The sequence below is a fragment of the Mustela putorius genome, unplaced genomic scaffold, assembly GCF_011764305.1.
Source record: "Mustela putorius furo isolate JIRA1106 unplaced genomic scaffold, ASM1176430v1.1 tig00000430_pilon_pilon_pilon, whole genome shotgun sequence".
NCBI lineage: Eukaryota > Metazoa > Chordata > Mammalia > Carnivora > Mustelidae > Mustela > Mustela putorius.
Genome location: NW_025421377.1, coordinates 24,560,797 through 24,583,618, shown reverse-complemented (window position 1 = coordinate 24,583,618; position 22,822 = coordinate 24,560,797). Strand labels below are relative to the sequence as shown.

Below are 22,822 nucleotides of genomic sequence, written 5' to 3'. Positions count from 1 at the left end.
TATTTTCAATTCAACTTCCTACCACCAAATCTGCAAAAGGACCTACCTCTCCACCTGTGCACTCCCCATTATGATGGAAGATGGGCTTCTTTTCCTGTCTTAAAAGCCAACTCCAAACCTACTCTGGATTCCAATCCTTCCTCCTTTGTTAGGTATTCTGACTCAATGACTGATCATCCTCTCTCTCGTATCCTCCCTCTTCTCAACTTGCTTATATTGGTTGTAGTCCCTCTCGTTTTAAAGAAAAGACCCTCATAGATTAGAGAAGAATAATCTGTATCTCCAAAGATACAGAAAAAAAATTCACAAGAATTCAAGATTCAAGGGCACCTGGGTGGCTCAGCTCGTTAAGCAACTGCCTTCAGCTCAGGTCATGATCCTGAGGTCCTGGGACTGATCCCCACATCAGACTCCCTGTTCTGCAGGGGAGCCTGCTTCTCCCCCTCCATATCCCTGCTGCTCCCCCTGCTTCTGCACTCTCTTGCTCTGTCAAATAAATAAAATCTTAAAAAAAAAAATTAAAAAATATGAAGATTCATTCATGATAAAAACTTAGCAAAAATAAAATTTAATGGCGAGACGTCAGTACTCTTAATAAAGTCAACAACATTCAACAGTGTATTAAAGATTGTAATTAGTGCAATGAGATGAAAAAGAAAAGAGGTGTAAGAATTGAAAATGAAGAAAAAATGATTAATTTTATGAGTAGAAAATGTGATTATCTACACAGAAAGCCCAATTAGAACCAAGGGTTTAATAAGGTGGTTGGACACAAGATTAACATACAAAAATCAAGTAATGACCAGTTTGAGAATGTAAAAGAAAAAGATCACACTCATATGGTAACAAAACAAAATGCTTAGGAATCAATTTAATAAAAAAAGATGTAATAGGGGTGCCTGGGTGGCTCAGTGGGTTGGGGCCTCTGCCTTCAGCTCAGGTCATGATCTCAGGGTCCTGGGATCGAGCCCCGCATTGCGCTCTCTGCTCAGCAGGGAGCCTGCCTCCCTTCCTCTCTCTCTGCCTGCTTGTGATCTCTATCAGATAAATAAATAAAATCTTTAAAAAAAAAAAAAAGATGTAACATTCTTTGGCTCAAAATTTTGAAACATGACTCAAAGATCTAAAAGAAGATTTGGGTTAAGTGACTTGGTTATGAATGGGAAGTCAATACATAAAGATGATAATTATCCTTAAATTAATCTGTAAATCCAATATATTTCCAATCAAAATTCCAACGGGTGGTGCCTGGCTGGCTCATCAGTAGAGCATGTGACTCCTGATCTTGGGGTTGTAAGTTTGAGATCCATATATATATTTATATTGTTATTGTTATTACAGTCATATTTAACATATAGAACTTGATTAGCAAATGCATTTCATTCAAATGAAACAACAAAAGGAAAAGGCGTGTTAAGGCAATTAAGAAGAGGGTTTCTTCTTAATTTGTGAAAATTCATTTTCACAAATTCACAAGTGTACAAAAATACACTTCTCGGATATAATTGATCTTTACCCACAGTTCCTGAAAACCCTTCAGAGCCACGAAGGCGAAATGGGGATCTTGCTATTTATTAATGAAGGTGATTTTGGGATGCCACCCAAGGGTAGGCACTGGTTGCCAGTAAGACCAACCACTTGACTATAGGTTGGAACTTTTCAGTGCCCCCAAGAAATCTCCCCACCTCCAGGGACAAGGAAGAGCATAGAGCTTCAATCAGCTAATGGCCAGTGACTTAGTCAATCGTGAATTTTTAATGAAGACTCCATAAAAACCAAGAGGACAGTTTTTTGCCCCTTTTCAGAGAGCCTCCACACCTGGCAAACCAAAATGCTTACATGTGTCATTGAGCTGGGACCCAAGCTTCGTGAGGACAGAAGCTCCTTTGTTCAGGACCTCCCCCTATGTATCTCTTTATCTGGCTATTGATTCATATCCTTTAACAAGCCAGTAAACGTAAGTGTTTCCCTGAATTCTGTGAGGTAGGTCAGAAGCACAGGTATCAGCCTGGGGCTTGTGACTGGTATGTGAAGGGGGAGGGGGAGGGAAGTCTTGCAGGACTAAACCTTCCACCTATGGAATCTGATGCTATCTGTGGGTAGACAGGGTCAGAATTGAGTTGAATTCTCAAATACCCTGCTGGTATTTAATATTGGAATTGGATGTGGAACCAACCAATATAAAAGATTTTCCCTATATTCTAATGGATAAGATATTATTATGAGGTTTAGTAATTAATAAAGTGTAGTTTCAGTGCAGAGCGAGACCAACGGAATGAAACAGAGAACTCAGAAACAGACCTTCACATGTATAGATGTTTGATTACAAATCTCATACCATCATTCAAATGCAAGATCCTACTAATTAAATGTAAAAGACAATTGCAAAGCCTTTAGTAGAAGAAAATGATGAAAACTCTCTTTACAACCTTGAGGTAGAGAGAAATTTTTAGAATAAAACACAAAAGAACAAACTATTTTTAAAAATTCAATATATGGGGGTGCCTGGGTAGCTCAGTTAAGCAGTTAAGCTCAGTTAACTGGGTAGCTTCAGTTCAGGTCATGATCTCAGGTCCCGGAGCCCCCAGAGCAGGCTCTGTGCTCAGTGGGGATCTGCTTGTCCCTCTGCCCCTCCACCTGCTTGTATTCTCTCTCTCTCAAATAAATAATAAAATTAAAAAAGAAAATGCAGTCTTTAAAAAAAAGCCAATATATGTGATTGTTAAAATTTTAAACATTAATAGAAACACTACAAATAAATAGGATAATTAAAAAGAAACCATACTCCACAAACCATAACGAAGGTAAGAATATAAAGTATGAGTCCTCATTTCTCCCTCTAAGTGCATTCCCTAAAAGTTAACAATTCAGTGAACACAAAAGGAAATCTCTTTCAATCCATCTCCTCATACTGTACCTCCATCACTGTTCCCCTCCTCTGTAATAATGTCCAGGAGTCTCTCAAAAGCATTTTCAAAAGCAACAATTTTCTGGATTGCTCCATTGCTTCGTGTTAGTGCCTGCAGTAGTAACACACCCTTATGGAGGAAAAAAGACCACGTTTAGTAGAGAACAACTTCTACAAGACATTTCAAAATCACAGAATTTTAGAAGTGCAGGAATTTTGCAAGTTTAACTCTTTCACGTTACAGACAGGAGAGAAAAACGGCAGGTAAGGTGAGCAACAGGCCTCCCTAGCATTACAGATCTCAGAGGGACGGAACCTAGACTGGAATCCATGTCCACTAACTCCTAATTCCATTCTCTTTTCACTGCACAATATAATATACAACAATTCTTACATTTTCATCAATCATTACTTGGCTTTAATTATGGCCTAAGAGACCTGGGCATAATTCTACATATCTCAGGGATGATTCTGTTTGTGCTTCACAATAGTAATGGTATGAAATTATGAATTAAATAATATAAATCTTCAAACATCATCACATTCTAGGGACGCCTGGGTGGCTCAGTTGGTTGAGCAGCTGCCTTCGGCTCAGGTCATGATCCCAGCGTCCTGGGATCGAGTCCCACATCGGGCTCCTTGCTCTGCAGGGAGCCTGCTTCTCCCTCTGACTCTGCCTTCCACTCTGTCTGCCTGTGCTCACTCTCGCTCGCTCTCTCTCTGACAAATAAATAAATAAAATCTTAAAAAAAAAAAAAATCATCACATTCTAGCTGAGAAAGTTCACATTTTCCTATAATTAGCTTGCCCCTAAATTCCCAAGAATTCCCACAGTAGTCTTTGCTTCTGATTCTTAGTTTGTCTCAGCTAACCTGTATTTAGTTTATATATTCTGCAACCTCTTCATTATCATTCAAGAAAAACTCAGTTGCCCACTTCTGCTTATTTCACCATTAAATAACAAGTATTTTGTAACAATAGCATTTGCTATTTCTTTGAAATAGGATTTTTTATGAAAAATTTTTTTTAGGATAAAAGCAGGTATTACTTAAGAGAAAGAAGAATTGCAAAGGGGTAGTTCAAAAGTCCTAAAAAAGGCAAATTAGCTTACTGAGTAGGTATTCACATAAGACCAAAAGAAAAAAAAAATTGCCCCTGGTCTTTATCTATTTATTTATTTAACAGAGCGAGACCAGGAACACAAGCAGGGGGAGGGGAAGAAGGAGAAGCAGGCTTCCCGCCGAGCAGCGAGCCCCATGCAGGGTTTGATCCCAGGACCCTGAGAATGTAACTGGAGCCGAAGACACTCCATTAACTAGCTGAGCCACCCAGGCACCCCGCCCACAGTCTTTAAACTAGACTTGTTCTACTCATTTTCCTGTCAAGTTTCAACACTGAGATAAGAGAAAGGCAAAGGTAGTTTTTTTTCAGGTGTCAAATTCTCCCATTTAATGCTGTTCGGTTTAACTGCTACGAAAGTGGGGAAGGAATACAGTAGAAAGAACATTAAAGCTCTGAGTTAGATAAAGTGGGTTTTAAAAATGATTGTCCTATGTACTAGCTGTGTAACCTTAAGCAAATTACATAAATTTTTAGTATACCCATGTGTAAACTAAAGATAATATATTTGTTATAGGACTTTTATTAAAAGTAAAGGAGATAAAATAACTTCTATGGAAGCTACCAGGTTTATATGTACACAGTACTTATATTTTAAGTTCTTAACACATGTTCATTTATTTTTCCTGACTATAAAGAGATATATCGCTCTAATCAAACATATCCACTAAATGCTATTAAGAATGGAAGTATACTCACTAGTTATTTAAAGTAAGTGGATACCAAGTCCTTACTTTAAAAACTGTTAATTAAAGGCATTTATTATTCATTAATTCTACTTTTCAAATATGTACTATATTTCAGGGTAACAAATTAGACTACTTGATGAAGTAAAGTTCTTCTTTGCAGGAGATTATAGCTTAATACATGTGAAATAATGACAGAATTATAGAAATCATCATTTTGGAACTCTTAACAAAATAACCGATTAAAGCAATGATCACTAATGGAGGATCAGATGTACCTGATGAATCTGATGTAAGTAAGGCTGGTAGAGAATTTACAGTGGAGAGATCCAAATCAAACCCACTGATCACTAAATGTGAGACAGGCAGATATTACCTGTCTCCTCATGTGTTGTAAAATTAAGTTCGCTGTATCATTAGGAAACATCCTAGCAAATAGTTGAACCAAAACCTAATCAAGTCCTTTAGATAAGTTAACAGACATAACAGTCAAATGTAAGAAGAGAACCTTCTCTGGAAAACAACCATAAAAGATATCTTTGAGACAAATGGAAAATCTGAATATGGAATGGTAATCTTATTGAAACTGAGGGCTAAGACATCATTGTTAACTTGTTAGATGTGATAATGGCATTATAGTTATATCAGGATATATCCTGATATATTACATACTTTAATATATATACCATATCTATCTATATATATCCTGATATATTTTACTATATAAATACCCTACGTACTTTAGTATACATACCATATATATATATAATATATATAATATATATAATATGTGTGTATGGATACACATACTATACATACACAGTATGTATACTAAAGTGTGTAATGGTGAAATTATATTGATTGTTTCAATGTTTGTAAATGTCCCAGTCAAAAATAAATGACAGTGGTGAGGAGGAGAGAGAGATGAAACAAGTATAACAAAATTTTGAAAACTGATGGTTTGTCTGTATTCTCTTCTTTCTCATAATAATTTCTTATAATAAAAAATTAAAGGGGGGCCTGGGTGGCTCAGTGGGTTAATAAGCCTCTGCCTTCAGCTCAGGTCATGATCTCAGGATCCTGGGATCAAGCCCCGCATCAGGCTCTCTGCTCAGCGGGGAGCCTGCCCCCCCCCACCGCCGCCTCTCTGCCTGCTTGTGATCTCTTGTCTGTCAAATAAATAAACAGAATCTTTTAAAAAGGAAAGAATATTAAAAAAAATTAAAGATGGAATTACAGTCTATCACTTAGGAGTGAGCAGGTAGTTAACTCCTAGAGTTTTTCAACTTTTCTTGCTAATTTTTAAGCACGGTAACACAAATAAAGAGGATCATGTCAGTGCACCTATGGTAAATGACCAACTAATTCTCTAATCCAGATCAAAATTAATCTTTCAAATATAAAACAAACTGGGGCTAAAATTCTTTATAGATATGCACCCTGGGAAGCTAGTCAATGTTGACAACTATTACTGAGTACAATTAGAAAGCTGATTAAAAAGAAGAAAGGAAAGAATTTTTAAACGAGAATTAAAAAAAAGAGAAGACACAAGAGGAGGAAAAGAGTAGCAGACGGTTCCACGCGACCACCGGTAAGTGCCAATAAGAACTACCGGAGCTGCTGTTTAGTTGCCTCGGGGGGCTGGTGTCAACCAGCCAAAAAAATTTCAAATGAATCAGTTTACTAACCTCAAGAAAGGATGGCTATAAAACATAAAAGCCAAGAATCTAGATGTTAAAAATATATAACTTAATTCCTAATCATAAAATTAATGAAAAGCAAAATAAACAGAGAATCATTTTATCTGTCTCAAATAAAAATTGGGGAAAAGATGGGGTGCCTGGGTGGCTCAGTCAGTTAAGCGTCTGACTTTCTATCTCAGCTCAGGTCTTGATCTTAGGGTCATGACTGCTAGGCTTGGAGCCTACATTAAAAAATACCAAAAAACAGGGGCGCCTGGGTGGCTCAGTGGGTTAAGCCTCTGCCTTCGGCTCAGGTCATGATCTCAGGGTCCTGGGATCAAGTCCCGCATCGGGCTCTCTGCTCAGCGGGGAGCCTGCTTCCTCCTCTCTCTCTCTGCCTGCCTCTCTGCCTACTTGTGATCTCTTGTCTGTCAAATAAATAAATAAAATCTTAAAAAAACAAACAAACAACAACAACAACAACAACAAAACAAAAAAAAATTGAGAAAAAGGTTAAGAGCAGGAAAAAAGTAAAGGTTAAAGGAAATGGTACATTTAAGAATGAAACTAATGCAGTTATACACACACACACACAAATTCTATGTGCAAATGGAAATAAATGGTAATGATACTAATAGAAATCCATGAAGAATTTCCTTATTAAATGGCTTAAATGGTGGTGCGCCTGGCGGGCTCAGGCAGTGGAGCATGCGACTCTTGATCTCAGGGTTGTAAGTCGGAGCCCCATGTTGGATGTAGAGATTACTTAAAAATAAAATCTTTAAGGGGGCGCCTGGGAGGCTCAGAGGGTTAAGCCTCTGCCTTCAGCTCAGGTCATGATCTCAGGCTCTTGGGATCGAACCCCACATCGGGCTCTCTGCTCAGCAGGGAGCCTGCTTCCTCCTCCTCTCTCTCTGCCTGCCTCTCTGCTTACTTGTGATCTCTGTTCATCAAATAAATAAATAAAATCTTTAAAAATAAATAAATAAATAAATAAATAAAATCTTAAAAAAAAAAAGGTAAACAAATAATAAAATAAAATAGAATGGAATTTTTTTTAAAAAAAAGGTTTGTATGGTATCATTTTATTTATATTGAGGGCCAAGAGAACAGAACAACATCAAATTTAAGATATATGGTAATATTTTAGTGAATGGAAGATTCTCAAAATTCCTAAGTAGATGAATACCCATCTAAATAAGAAAAAAATTTTTTTTAAAGATTTTATTTATTTATTTGACAGAGGGAGATCACAAGTAGGCAGAGAGGCAGGCAGAGAGAGAGAGGAGGAAGCAGGCTCCCTGCTGAGCAGAGAGCCCGATGCGGGACTTGATCCCAGGACCCTGAGATCTTGACCTGAGCCGAAGGCAGCAGCTTAACCCACTGAGCCACCCAGGCGCCCCTAAATAAGAAAATTCTTAAAAGAATAATAGAGATTTGGGAGATTCCTTGGTGGCTCAGTTGGTTAAGCATCTGCCTTTGGCTCAGGTCATGATCCCAGGGTGCTGGGACTGAGTCCTTTATCAGGCTCCTTGCTCAGCGGAGAGCCTGCTTCTCTGTCTACCTGCCGCTGCCTCTGCTTGTAAACGTGCACTCCCTTTTTCTCTCTCTCTAACAAATAAATAAAATCTTAAAAAAAAATTTTTTTTAAATATCCCTCTTATGAGTAATATTACTATATTATTTCACCCCTGACAATACATACTACAAAATGTTAAATACAAAGTTTAAAAACTGTGTATGTGAACCAGAATTCAAGAGCACTTCACTTGTGTCTCTGCTTTGCCACTAACCAGCTGTGAAGCTAAGAGCAATCCAAATGGTATTTACTGGCAGTTAGGATGAGAAAGGCACAGGCCAGTTACTACACATACAAAAATGAACAGACGTCACTAACAATAAATCATTTGGCTTCCGTTAGTCTTGGGCTTCTCAGTGTTAATATGGAGAATGAATTAACCTGATATGCCCTCCTAGCTCTAGAATCTGATTTTATTTTATTTATTTATTTTTTTTAAAGATTTTATTTATTTATTTGACAGACAGATCACGAGTAGGCAGAGAGGCAGGCAGAGAGAGAGAGGGGAGGAAGCAGGCTCCCTGCTGAGCAGAGAGCCCGATGCGGGACTCGATCCCAGGACCCTGAGATCATGACCTGAGCCGAAGGCAGCGGCTTAACCCACTGAGCCACCCAGGTGCCCTAGAATCTGATTTTAAAAGGATTTTTCCAATTGTTGTCTCAAATATTACGGTCTGGGGGTGCCTCTTTGGCTCAACTGGTGGAGTGTAAGACTCTTGACTTCAGGGTTGTGAGTTTGAGCCCCATACTGGGTGTCAAGATTACTTAAAAATAAAATCTTTAGGGGCGCCTGGGTGGCTCAGTAGGTTAAAGCCTCTGCTTTTGGCTCAGGTCGTGATCCCAGGGTGCTGGGATCGAGCCCCCGCATCGGGCTCTCTGCTCAGCAGGGAGACTGCCTCCTCCTCTCTCCCAGCCTGCCTCTCTGCCTACTTGTAATCTCTATCAAATAAATAAATAATATCTTTTTAATACTTAATTAATTAATTAATTAAAATCTTTAAAAACACTTAAAAAATTTTAAAAAGTACTACAGTCTTGACTAAATTGTAGCTAACGACCAGAAAAATGTTCAAACAACAACAAAAAATACCACATCAATACAAAATACTCAAACTAATATGCAAGTAATAAAATAAATCAGAATGGAAAATAACCCCAGAGCAAATCATGCTCTAAAGTTAGATGAAGATTACAAGGAAAACCCTTTGAAATGTATATTCAATCAGAAGAGGGTGAGGATTCCAAATGCAATGCTTTAAGTTTACCCAGTTCAGTGTCGGGGGATGTTTCCTTTACTCTTCCTAGAGGCAGAGTTTGGTGTCAAAAAGAAAATGAAATCCTAAACTTGTAGAAAGCATAAATTTGAATATGAAAATCATATGTCTACACCAAAATACTGGACAGGCAGGAAACAAAGAAATAACAAATAAATAACAAAGAAAGAAAATAAACAAAGAAAAAACAAACACCTTTTGTATATGACTTAAAAAGGTCTAAAAGATTGGCCAATATCCCTAAGTTCCAAAGCTAACTTCTTACAACACTGAGTAAGGATTGACAAAGATTTCGTGCAAAGAGAGGGAGAGAAAGTTGCATATTCTTAGACTTCTTTTTCAAAATTAACTTACATCATTACGTATAACTTCCCTGGAATCCGCTAATAAGTCCATCAATCTTGAAACACCTAGAACATATAACCATGTGAAAACCAGTGGTTTAACCAAACTGAAAATAAATTATACAATTTATTAACACATCATTTCAGTCCCCCTCTTTAGGTATGAGCCTCACTTTTAAATCAAAATTATTTAAGGAAGGTGAATCACTTACCCATGGGACTGACTAAAATAATTTGCTGCACCTGAGGTCCTAGTTGTTTTAAAAGAGAAGTAAGAAGCTTCACACCAGGCCAGCGGACATGGAAATCAAATTCCTGCAATATAAAAATTTAAAATATTTAAAATCTACATATTTTACATATTTAAGAAAAACATTTACATATTTAAGAAAAACATTTTTTTCAACTAATAGTGGTGTCAAAAACCACAAACATAGTTCAACAAACTTTAAAAAAGTAACTTGAGAAATAAATAGAAAGCAGTTAATATAAATTGATTAAACGGTTCCTGACTAGGTAAAATAAAAACACATATAAGCAGACAATATTTTAACAAATTATACAGTCCTTAAAACATGCATGTGAATCTCTTGCAATGATACAACAAATTTCATGACCTTAAAAAGGTATATGTTTATATAGTATATGTTGCTTCCTCAACAACACCCAAAAAGGCAAAAATAAAAAAAAAAAAAAGCTTATTAAGATGACAAAAATAGCAAGATTCTTTACCTCCAACAAAGATAACAGCAGAGTGACATTTTCCGGCTGCTTAATAAAAATTTCTGTAAACTGGCTTCCCAGATCCTCACTCTGTCTTGTGGAATTTTCTTCTGTAATATTCAAAGATAAAGTACTTCAATATGATGCTGTTATTTTAAAGTATCCTTTTTGTTGAGGGGTTAAGCAGAAATGAAAATTTTCTTAGAATAGTATGGCTGGTAATGATAGCACAGTTATGCTGAAAAGATTATCCTTAAAATAACTGTCAATATCATTTAAATAAATAGTTATTCTTTAAATGCTTAAATATGGGGCACCTGGGTGGCTCAGTGGGTTAAGCCTCTGCCTTCGGCTCAGGTCATGATCCCAGAGTCCTGAGATCAAGCCCCACATCGGGCTCTCTGCTCAGCAGGGAGTCTGCTTCCCCCTCTATCTCTGCCTGCCTCTCTGCCTACTTGTGATCTCTGTCAGATAAATAAATAAAATCTTTTTAAAAAAATAAATGCTTAAATATGATATTCAGGGGCACCTGGGTGGCTCAGTGGGTTAAAGCCTCTGCCTTTGGCTCAGGTCATGATCTTGGGGTCCTGTGATCAAGCCCCCCATTGGGATCTCTGCTCAGCAGGGAGCCTTCTTCCCCCTCTATCTCTGCCTGCCTCTCTGCCTACTTGTGATATCTCTGTCAAATAAATAAATAAAATCTTAAAAATAAATAAATAAATAAATATGATAGTCAAAGAAAAGATCTAAATTTTCACGTCTTTTCAAAGACATTTTTAGGTTAAACTTCTCATTAGGGTACAAAGCAGCTTAGTAGGGGGAATAGCTCAGTGGTAGAGCATTTGACTACAAAGGAGCTTAGTAGAGTGATGGAGATATTCTACCTCAAATATGATAGTGATCACACTATGGCATCCATATGCCAAAACATACAGGACTATATAACTGCAAAGAGTAAATTTCACTGTGTAGAGATTATACCCAAAATCAGCCTCCCCCACCAAAACATTATTAAACACAAAGTCCTTGTTGACTGTTAGTGTAGCTGTGTTAAACGATTTAATTACAAAATTAAACCAATCATCTGCATATTATTCAGTATTTTCTCAAAAATATCAACATGTATATACTATAAATTGTCAATAAAATCAGAATTTGATATTTACTTTTACATTTATTCCTTAAAAGATTTTATAATTGTCCTTAAGACTCAACAGTCTTTAGATTAAACTATACATTGTTTCAATGTCAAAAAAATGTAAAAGACCACTAAAAACTGAAGTGATGATCACCAAAACAAATTACCATTTAAAATCTGCCTATGCTATATACACAACTTAGAGACGGCAAATACACTACTCCCCATACCCTCACTCATGCCACACAACCAACCCTTTCCTACATATTGCTCAGGGCAGTGACTATAAACCAATGGAGCTGGCAGTCAAGCTTCCTCAAACAGTCCTTTTCTAATGTGAGATTTTAATATTAACATACTTTAGAAATGGAAAAAACCCAACAGATGATGGGAAAAGCAAAGCAACCCAACAGTGACAGCGATAATCACATCTAATTATTTGTAGAAAAAAGAAGAGAGCAAAAGTAGAAGTGTTTTTCAATCCTAAGTACCCACATAAGCCGCTTTACCCTTCAGAAACTCTAGGAAATATTTCTCTTATCATCTCATGTCAGTAAAGAACTAAATGCTTTTGGGCCTTGAAATTACATTACTTACAAAATACTTCAGTTTTAAAAGGATTATTCTGGCAGCTGTGCTGAGAACAGAATGTCAGGGGAACAAGGAAATAGGGAGACAATAATCAACCGCGACAAAAGGGAAGCATCGATCAAAGAAAGCAGTAAAGATGGCTTAGACCTCAGTGGTAGTAATTTTTATGAAATTTACTGTTTATTGAGATGAAAAACAGTGTGAAGAAGCAAGCTAAGAGTACAGAGAGAAGTTCATTTTGACATAAAGATTTGAGCGGAGACATCAAGTAAGCAGTTGGACAAACAAGCAGTTTGGATTGGAGATACATATGAGTGGTAAGCATATAAATGATATTTAAAGTCACAAAACTGGATGATAAAGAGCATTTATAAAGTACTCCCAGCTAACATCGCACTTAATGGTGAAAGACTGAATGTTTCCACCTGAGATCAGTGAAGAGGCAAGAATACCCATTTGACCACTTCCAGTCAACTCTGTACTGGTCATCTTTGTGCCATAAGGCAGAAAAAAGACAAAAAAGGCATACAGATTGAAAAGGAAGAAATAAAACTGTCTTTATTTACAGGCCACATATTTATGTAAAAAATCCTATCAACTCTATTAAAAAGCTATTGGAACTAGTAAGTGAGGTTAGCCAAATTATGGGATAAAGGGTCAGTATACAAAATTAACTGATTTCTATATATTAGCATATATAGAAATTGGCATATATTAGAAACTGAAAATTTTTTAAAAACTACCACTTAATTTTTTTTTTTTAAGATTTTATTTATTTATTTGACAGACAGAGATCATAAGTAGGCAGAGAGGCAAGCACAGAGAAGGAGGAAGCAGTCTCCCTGCTGAGCAGACAACCCGATATGGGGCTCGATCCCATGACCCTGGGATTATGACTTAAGCCAAAGGCAGAGGCTTTAAGCCACTGAGCCACTCAGGCGCCCCAACAGTACCACTTAAAACAGCACCAAAAATTATTAAAGATTTAGGGATAAATTTGATGAGATATATAAGAATTATGCTTTGAGGGGGCACCTGGGTGGCTCAGTCAGTTAAGCATCTGCCCAGGCTCAGAGTCCTGGGATTAAGCCCTGCATCCGGCTCAGCAGGGAGTCTGCTTCTCCTTTTCCCTCTGCCTGCTGCTTCCCTTACTCTCTCTCTCAAATAAATAAATAAAATCTTAAAAAAAAAAAAAAAGAAGAAGAAGAAGGAGAATTGCTTTGGAAACTCCAAAATGGTACTGAAAGAAATTAAAGGAAGTCCTAAATAAATATATCAGTGTGTTCTGATATTAGAAGGCGCAACAGTGTTAAGATGTCAGTTTTCCCCAGATCAATCAACAGGCAGAACAGAATCTGAGTCAAAATCTCAGTCAGCATTTTTTGTTAGAAATTGACCAACTGATTCTAAGATTGATAAGGGAATGCAAAGAACCTAAAAGAGCCAAAAGAACTTTGAAAAACAACAAAGTTGGAGGACTTATATTTCAAAATTTCAAGATTATAAAGCTACAGTAAGCAAGACAGTATCCTATTGGATTGGCAAAATGACAGACATACAGACCAATAAAATATGAAGTCCAGAAACCGACCTATTAGTTCAAAATGGATCACAGACCTAAGTGTAAACTAGAAACCATAGACCTAATCACAGGAGTTAGAACTACAAAACTTTTAAAAGAAAACATAGGAGAAAATCTTAGTGATTTAGGTTTAGCAAAGATTTCATAAATAGGAAACAGTGTAAACTACAAAAGAAAAATAATAATAAAGTGGATTAAAATTTAAAGCTTTTGCTTTTCAAAATACTATGTTAGGAAAATCACAGACCAGAAGAAAATACTTGTGAAACAAACACTGCAAAGGATTTATATTTAGAATATATAAGGAATTCTTACAACTCAAGTATAAGACAAAAAAAAGGAACAGTAAAAATGAACAGAAGATTTGAATAAATACTTCACCAGAAGAAAGTTATATGGATGACCCCCCCCCCAAAAAAAACCAACCACATGAAAATTTGTTAAATATTATTATTCATTACAAATTAAAATTAACATGAGATACTATCTCACACCTATTGGAATGGCTAACATTTTAAAAGACTGACTGTATCAAGTACTGGAGAGGATGTGGAGGACGAATTCTCACATATTCTCACACACATCCCAGTGGGCATGTAAAATGGTACAACTACTTCGAAAAAAGTCTGGCAATTTCTTATAAAGCTAAATACATGCCTCTTATATCCCTTAGCCATTCTGCTCCCAGGTATTTACTGAAGAGAAATGAAAACATAGATCCACACAAAGACTTGTATATGAATGTTTACAAAAGCTTTACACGTAATAGCTGAAAGCTAGAAACAACCCCAAATGCCCTCCAAGGGGGCAATGAACTACAGAATACCACTCAACAATTTTTGAAAAATGAACTGTTGACATAAATGGGGCACCTGGGTGCCTCAGTGGGTTACATACCTAAGTCCTGATTTTGGCTCAGGTCACGATCTTGGAGTCATGAGATGGAGCCCCACCTTGGGCTTGGAATTTTCTGCCTCTCCCTCCCCTTCTGCCCACCGCCTCCATCCCCCTCTCCACCCCACTTAAACTCTCTCACACGCATGTGTGCTCTCTCAAATAAATATATAAAATAAAATCTTAAAAAGAAAAAAAGAAAAAAAAAAGAAAGCTGTTGTGAAGGAGAAATCCGAATCTGGTTTTTATTAGAGTGGTGTGAATATGGTGGAGAATAAAAACTCAACCATAGGGGCCAGGCGGTAATATATGAGTGAAGCGGGCTGGGTGTGAGACAACAGGAAGGCTGGAGAGTATATGCCCCGCCGAGGGGAAACAGCAACCGACTGCCAAGTGTGAATGCAGGCCCAGCTGTAACTGGACCTTAAGTTTTTTAGAAACAAATCTAAAATCCAAAATCTCATGTGAAAGCTCCCAATTTGTAATACCAGCAACTTATTTAAATTATTTTAAATATTAAGTGGGTCAAACAACCTTGCTTCTTAGACAGACAATGCCCTTGGGGCAAAAGATCGTGACCTCTAGAGAAAAACTCAAAATAAAAGTATTGACATTTAGAAGATTATTATTAAAACTAATCTAAAAGAGAAAGGGAAAAAAATACACAGACTTAGTGAACTCTTCCTATGAAATGTTTTTTAAAATGCTTAAAAGTTTTTATATGGATCAACGTAAATAACTGAACTATGGGTTTAAGCTTTGGTCAGTATTTCTCAAAATGCAGGACAGTGTGGCATGTTAGTGAGTATCTCATGAAATCAAGCGCCTTTGTCCAAATGTATGTGGATTAAACAAAGTTGAACAGGTTTCTTTACTGCAGAATTCTCAGCACTTAATGTACTAATGTATATCTTGTGATGCTTCAGAGGGGAATGTTACGTTTATTTAACTATGGGCTCTTTTAATACAGAGGACTCTGGGACTTTTGTGCCACACTTTAAGGAATGCAGGTTTAACCCAAGAAAATATTTAATGTAATGTCTGCATTGAGCACAAGCTAATAACTTGGCAAGAATAAGAATTAATAATCTGATTTGGGGGCGCCTGGGTGGCTCAGTGGGTTAAAGCCTCTGCCTTCGGCTCAGGTCATGATCTCAAGGTCCTGGGATCGAGCCCCACATAGGGCTCTCTGCTCAGCAGTAGCCTGCTTCCCTTCCTCTCTCTCTGCCTGCCTCTCTGCCTACCTGTGATCACTGTCTGTCAAATAAATAAAATCCTTATGAAAAAAAAATACATCTGATTTGTTCTGTAGTTAAACTATATCAAATACTGTAGTTTAACAGGATAGAATTAAGATCTATGTTTTGAATCAAACTAGTAAGATATGATCCTGTTCCAAGGATCTATGATTCCTTCTGTTTTAATATTGTTGATTTTAAAAGTGTTAGTAAGATAAACTCTACTTCCTTTATGTTATAGTCATAACACAGCACTTCTGAACTTTATTGTAGAGCCCTTCAAAAAATTAGCTAAGCAATTAAAGTAACATACAAAACTATTTTGATATAGCAGTAGATTAAGCTATTTATAGTAGTTTACATACAAGCAGTTTACATAAGCCAACTACTATACTAATTACATCTAAAAGCTATAAACCAAAATTAAATTCATGAGAAATTAGATTTATTTAAATGTAAGTCAAGGTATGAAACAAGTCAACCATCCTCTCTATCCAATATACTTATTTTAAAACTCCTAGAGCTAAGTCTGGTTTTTTTTTTTACATTGTATAGATTATATTATGTACTATATGTTACACTTATTTAGGCTGTAAAAGTAAATGGCTCTTTAGTATAAGATAAATGAAAATTGTAAGAACATAATGGTCCTTTTTTTTTTTTTTTAAAGATTTTATTTATTTATTTGACAGAGAGAGATCCCAAGTAGGCAGAGAGGCAAGGCAGAGAGAGAGAGAAGAGGAAGCAGGCTCCCCATGGAGCAGAGAGCCCGATGTGGGGCTCGTTCCCAGGACCCTGGGATCATGACCTGAGCTGAAAGCAGAGGCTGTAGCCCACTGAGCCACCCAGGCGCCCCAATGGTCCTTTGTTACTATAGTGAAAATAAGTCTAAGATAGTTATATCAAATTCAAGATTGCTTTTTTAAAGTCCTTATAATATACACCCCTGGAAACATTTTATATGACTGGCTTTCAAAACACACGTATATATATTTTTATTCTTCAAATGTTTATTTACAATATCACTAGAGATTGTAAATTTTTAATTTCTCAAGAGGTATAAACAATATTCAAAAAGATTTCTGAGAGACACCTGGGTAGCTCAGTCAGGCAAGACTGAGTCTTGATTTTGCCTCAGGTTATAATCTCAAGGTTCCAAGACTGAGCCTGGCACTGGCCTCCAGGGTGGGATCTGCCGGGCCTGGAGGCTGCTTAAAATTCTCTCCTCCCCTTTGCCTCTTTCCCCTCCTCCTATAGTCACACCTGCACTCTTATGTGCTCTCTTTCTCTCTCTCAAAAACAAAAATAAACACAAAAACCAAAAACAACACAAAGAAAAACCACAAAAAACAAACAAAAATTTCTGGACCTTCTCTTCGGAATTCCATTCTATATCAAGGTCATAAACCATATGGTGGAGGACAAAACTGCTCCACAGAAAAAGATATTCTAGTAAAAGTTGTCCTAACTCACAGTGACGGAATATCACTGTGAATATTTTGCACTGTGCTCAATTAAACAAAGACATCTGTATTTTTTAATGTTTCTCTAAATCCCCTATAAACTAGTTAATGTAAATTAGAAGACTAACGAAAGATAATCTGGTCAGAAAACAACTACAATTTATTAAATCAGAAATTTAACAAACCAGAATTTAAATAACAACTTGAAACCCAAAAAACCAAACCAAACCAAACCAAACAAACAAACAAAATCTATGGGATACTTAGAAAAAAGTATATTAAAAAATACTATTGGGACACCTGGGTGGCACCATCAGTTGAGCATCCAACTCTTGGTTTCAGCTTAGGCTGTGATCTCAGGGTTGTGAGACCGAGCCCCACGTCAGGCTCTGCACTCAGCACAGAGTATGCTTGGGAGTCTCCCTCCGTCTGCCCCTACTGCTCATGTTCTCTCTCTCTAAAATAAATAAATAGGGACGCCTGGGTGGCTCAGTTGGTTGGACGACTGCCTTCGGCTCAGGTCATGATCCTGGAGTCCCGGGATCGAGTCCCACATCAGGCTCTCAGCTCCACGGGGAGTCTGCTTCTCTCTCTGACCTTCTCCTTGCTCATGATCTCTCTCACTGTCTCTCTCTCAAGTAAATAAATAAATAAATAATCTCTCAATAAATAAATAAATAAATAAATAAATCCTTTTTTTTTTTTTTTTTTTAATTTTTTAAAAATGCTGTTATCCTACGTACTAGATGACATTATGTAAGTTACATGTTTCTGGGCTTCTATTTTCTCACCATTAATTAGTTAATTAATTAATTATTTTTTCTCATATCTACAAAAGAGAAAAATACCACCTACCTCACAAGATGCTATGAGGCTCAAATAAGACAGTGGACATGAAAGCACTGTAAATTTTAAAGCTTCACACATACATGATGAAATAATAATAGAAACAATGATGACTAATCTCTATCACCCAGCAAGGAAACCAGCTTATTATCACAAGAGTAAAAGCATCAGGCTTTGGTATTTTCTGCTTTCAAACAAGGGGTTCAAATATCACAAAGGTAAGGCTATCCATTTTAGTGAGTGAGTTAGCTTCTCGTTAAGTACAGTTAATTTTGTTATGCACCATTTAAAACCTACTTTAGATAAGACTATTCCCCTCCTCATTTTTAAAAAGTTAAGGGGATCACAGGAAAAATGGCAAAACAAAATAAAGTTGGTTACTTTAATTATTGGGAAAAGAAATATTAATGTTAAAAATAAATGGAACTTGAAACAGACCACTAGGTGAGTTCTATGAATTAATACAAGAAATGTCATTAACCAGACATTATCGTGCTTGCATTATTTTAAAGGGACAATATCAACATGTAATATTCTCTAAACTGGAATATCTTCCAATTCTTGCTGAATACATGTAAAATGTATACGTATACATACGGATGTATACATATTCAAATATTTTATATAAACCGCCTCAAAAGTTTTCTCCAAGAAGGACACAAAAAGTAATTTGTATAGACTGTCCTGCTAGAGAAAAAGCTTGAACATTGTTAAATAATGTACTAAAGTATTTTCTGTGATCTGGACAATATACAGACTTAGTAACCATGGAAAAAATAAATAGCAATATAAATTATCAAATATTTCCCTTTAATTAGGGAATTCTTATACAGTGAAACAAATCTCTACATTTTTTACCAGCCAGAAGAAACATCACTTGACAGTGTCCTTTTATATTACCAGAAATTATGCCTAAAAGCATCATGCATAAATGCAATCTTTTACCTTCAACATCATCTGAAAAGGTAGACAAAAATAAATAAATAAAAAGTAGGTGATGAAGAAAATAGTTTCTATGTAGTAGTATTCACAATAAAATAAATAAGAACTTAAAAATGTCAAATAAGCCATAAAATCTCTTAGAAGAAAAGGCTCATTCATTTTATTCAAAATCTGAGATAGCTTAAAAGAGGTACAGCAAGCATATACTATATATTCAGGATTATGAGAGAGATTTATCATTAAATTAATGGATTGTAAATATCCCCAAAGTAAAAAACTCTAAATAGATTTCATAATATCAGCTAAGAATTACCTTTTGATGAAGCAATAGAGAAAAAGTATTAATAATAGAAATGAAGGGCATATTTCTCAATATCTAGATTTTTTTTTAATTGTTCCTTCAGAATAAATAAATTTTCAGAACAAAGTTGTAAGTTCCTATTTTAATCTTCCCTGGAAAAAGTGATCCTACTATTGTTTCCCCAAGAACTGTTTATCTTATTTTATCCAAAGAATCTTTTTTTGGATGCTGAATTAAAATAAAGAGCCCAAACACATAGAGACAAACAAAAAATTGGACTCTAACTATATTATAAAATTATAATGAAGAAAAAGCACATAAATAAAAATATTGCTGCTAAAGAGTCTTTAAAACACAAAAGAAAGGGACGCCTGGGTGGCTCAGTTGGTTAAACAGCTGCCTTCAGCTCTGGTCATGATCCCGGTGTCCTGGGATCGAGTCCCGCATCGGGCTCCTTGCTCGGCGGGGGGCCTGCTTCTCCCTCTGCCTGCTATTCTGTCTGCCTGTGCTCTCTCTCTCCCCCCCCCTCTCTCTGATAAATAAATAAAATCTTAAAAAAAAAAAAACCACAAAAGAAAAAGAGCTATATTTCTAATATTAAACAAAAAAAAAAGAAATATCTTTTATTGTAATGTGTTCTAACAAGTGTGTTGCACCTGGTTTTCTCATCTGAGAAATAACTAGAAAATAAATGTCTTTTTTTTCAGAGTGCACTCTTGCGTGCATTGTATTTAAGTGTTGTTCAGTGAGTGACAGCATCTTATCCTATGGGTACCAAATCATGTTTACTAAAGATTTTTTTCAGGGTGCATGGGTGACTCAGTCAGTTTAGCGTCTGCCCTCCGCTTGGGTCATGATGGCGGGGTCCTGGGGATCGAGCCCCATGTCGGGCGCCCTGCTCAGCAGGAAGTCTGCTTCTCCCTCTCTCTGTGACCCTTCTCCCCACTTGTGCTTGCTCTATCTCTCACATAAATAAATAAAATCTTTAAAAAAAATTTTTTTTTCTGACCTCTGATTAATAAAGTTAAGTTGTTAGCTATCACAGAGAAAGAAAAATTTAAGAAAAACGGTATTTAAGTCCAAGAAATTGTGACCATTCGACATGATCCAGTTTCAAATGTTCCTATTACTGGTATTCTGTGAAGTTAGGACCTATATATATTTCCACTCTATTTTTATCATAATAAAGTATACACAAACTTATAATTATCTATATTTCCTTATAATTTGTCTACTTAGAATTTTGAAAGATCTTATAATCTAAATTAAACTTCTAAAATGCACAAATACGCCCACCTTTTCTGGCTGTCTAGAATAATGAAACACCCACCATGTCCTTCAACAGGCAATCTGGTGTGAAGAATGCATTCTTCAACGGCACTGTCAAATGTTACTCAATGAGTATGTTTTTATAATATATAGAAAGAAATGTATATAGATTTCTAGTTAAGTACTTCACATACTGACAATAAAGGTGACAGACCACCTTATTTTATATATGCAAGTGATGTGAAACAAAAAAAGGAAAATTCACACCAAAGTGTGTGAATTTTGAACTTACTTGTATCATTTCACATCAGATTAATGTAAAAAAACTTCCTAAAATTTAATAAGTTGTTGCTCTTTATAAGTTAACAAAAGTCCTACGTTAAAAGTTCATTTATTAAGAAAAACCCCTTCTAATTTCATATTGTTCACCAGATAATAACATATAAATAAAAGTTTTTTAATAGGTAAAAATGATTCATTTAATATGAAATTACTAATATTCATACTACCTAACTAAAATCAAATACAAAAAGAGAACAAAATATTTTATAGAGGCACCTGGGTGGCTCACTCAGTTAAGCTTCTGCCTCTAGTTCAGGTCATGATCCCAGGATCCTGGGATTGAGCCCCACTTTAGGGCTCCCTGCTCAGAGGGAGTCTGCTTCTCCTATTCCCTCTGCCTGCTCATGCTCCCTCTGCCACTCTCTCATTCTTATAAATAAAATCTAAAAAAGGAGTACCTGGGTGGTTTTATAAAAAAGGAGTGCCCCGGTGGTTCAGTCAATTAAGTGTTTTTTTTTTTTTTTAAAGTAGGCTTGACGCCCAGCATGGAGCCTCATGTGGGGCTTGAACTCATGACCCTGAGATCAAGACCTGAGCTGAGATCAAGAGTTGGATGATTAACTGAGCCGCCTAGGTGCTCTGTTAAGTATCCAACTCAAAGAGAGAAAGAGAGAGAGAGAGAGAGAAAGAAAGAAAGAAAGAAAGAAAGAAAAAAAGCAAGCAGTGGAATTTATTAAAAAGAACACTCTAATTCTACCTCCAAATAACATACAAAGCAATCATTTTAAATACATTTTTCTGGAACTAAGCTTATGTCTTTCCTTACTACTTAAAAAAGAAAAATACCCTTATGAATAAATTTATAAAATAAATTCAATTTTAAAACCAGCAAAACTGGCACAACTCCAGGATATACAGCATATGCTATTTTATGTACAGAAACACCATAGAAGAAAAAAAAAAGAAAACCTAATAAAGAAACTTACCTACTTCTTCTTCTTCATCATTAGATATTATATTGTACAGTGTGTCCAAAGCATAACCTATTATTTCAGAATCCGAACTGGAAAAAAGAAATTATTACACTTACATGTTGCTAGAGTGTAGATGGTTACAATCACTTTTAGACAGTTGTTAAAACGTTAATCTAAAATATATGCTAAGAAAATAACAGAGGGCAAGCTTAAAGAACATATAAAGGTTATTTATAATAGTGGAAAATTAGAAGCAACCTAAATGTGTAATATTTTAAAAGTACAGTAGCAATGAAAAACAGTATTTTTAAAAAATATTTTATTTGGGGCGCCTGGGTGGCTCAGTGGGTTAAGCCGCTGCTTCGGCTCGGGTCATGATCTCAGGGTCTTGGGATCGAGTCCCACATAGGGCTCTCTGCTCGGCAGGGAGCCTGCTTCCCTCTCTTTCTCTCTCTGCCTGCCTCTCCATCTACTTGTGATTTCTCTCTGTCAAATAAATAAATAAAATCTTATAAAAAAAAAAAAAGAATTTAAAAATATTTTATTTATTTATTTGACAGAGATCACAAGTAGGCAGAGAGGCAGGCAGAGAGAGGAAGGGAAGCAGGCTCCTGGCTGAGCAGAGAGCCCGATGCGGGGCTCGATCCCAGGATCCTGGGATCATGACCTGAGCCAAAGGCAGAGGCTTTAACCCACTGAGCCAACCCAGGCACCCCCGAAAAACAGTATTTTTAAAGAAAGTTTAATGACACAGTAATTAAAACACCCTTGATATAATGTCAGCAGAAAAATTAAATAAAAAAATTAATATACAGGGGCGCCTGTATATTAATTAATAAATTAAATAAATATTTAATTTATATAAATAAATAAATGCATATTAATCAATTAATTAATTAATTAATATGCAGGGCCATCTGCCTCTCTGCCTACTTGTGATCTCTGTCTGTCAAATAAGTAAATAAAATCTTAAAAAAAAAAAAAAAA

At 36.1% G+C, this 22,822-nt stretch overlaps 1 protein-coding gene across 4 annotated transcripts in view; it reads right to left on the bottom strand.

Annotated features, from left to right (window-relative positions):
• USO1 (USO1 vesicle transport factor) overlaps positions 1–22,822 on the bottom strand; it is a 92,754-nt gene that overhangs the window by 33,912 nt on the left and 36,020 nt on the right. For 2 of the 4 annotated variants that reach the window (XM_045079881.1, XM_045079884.1), the window contains exons 4-9: positions 21,848–21,924; positions 19,013–19,024; positions 10,325–10,425; positions 9,805–9,907; positions 9,603–9,658; positions 2,918–3,038 (exon numbers count right to left, since the gene is read on the bottom strand). In XM_045079881.1, the coding sequence (XP_044935816.1) occupies positions 2,918–3,038; positions 9,603–9,658; positions 9,805–9,907; positions 10,325–10,425; positions 19,013–19,024; positions 21,848–21,924 (470 nt within the window). The remainder of the gene's footprint in view (positions 1–2,917; positions 3,039–9,602; positions 9,659–9,804; positions 9,908–10,324; positions 10,426–19,012; positions 19,025–21,847; positions 21,925–22,822) is intronic. The other 2 variants (XM_045079882.1, XM_045079885.1) reach the window with 1 other exon arrangement.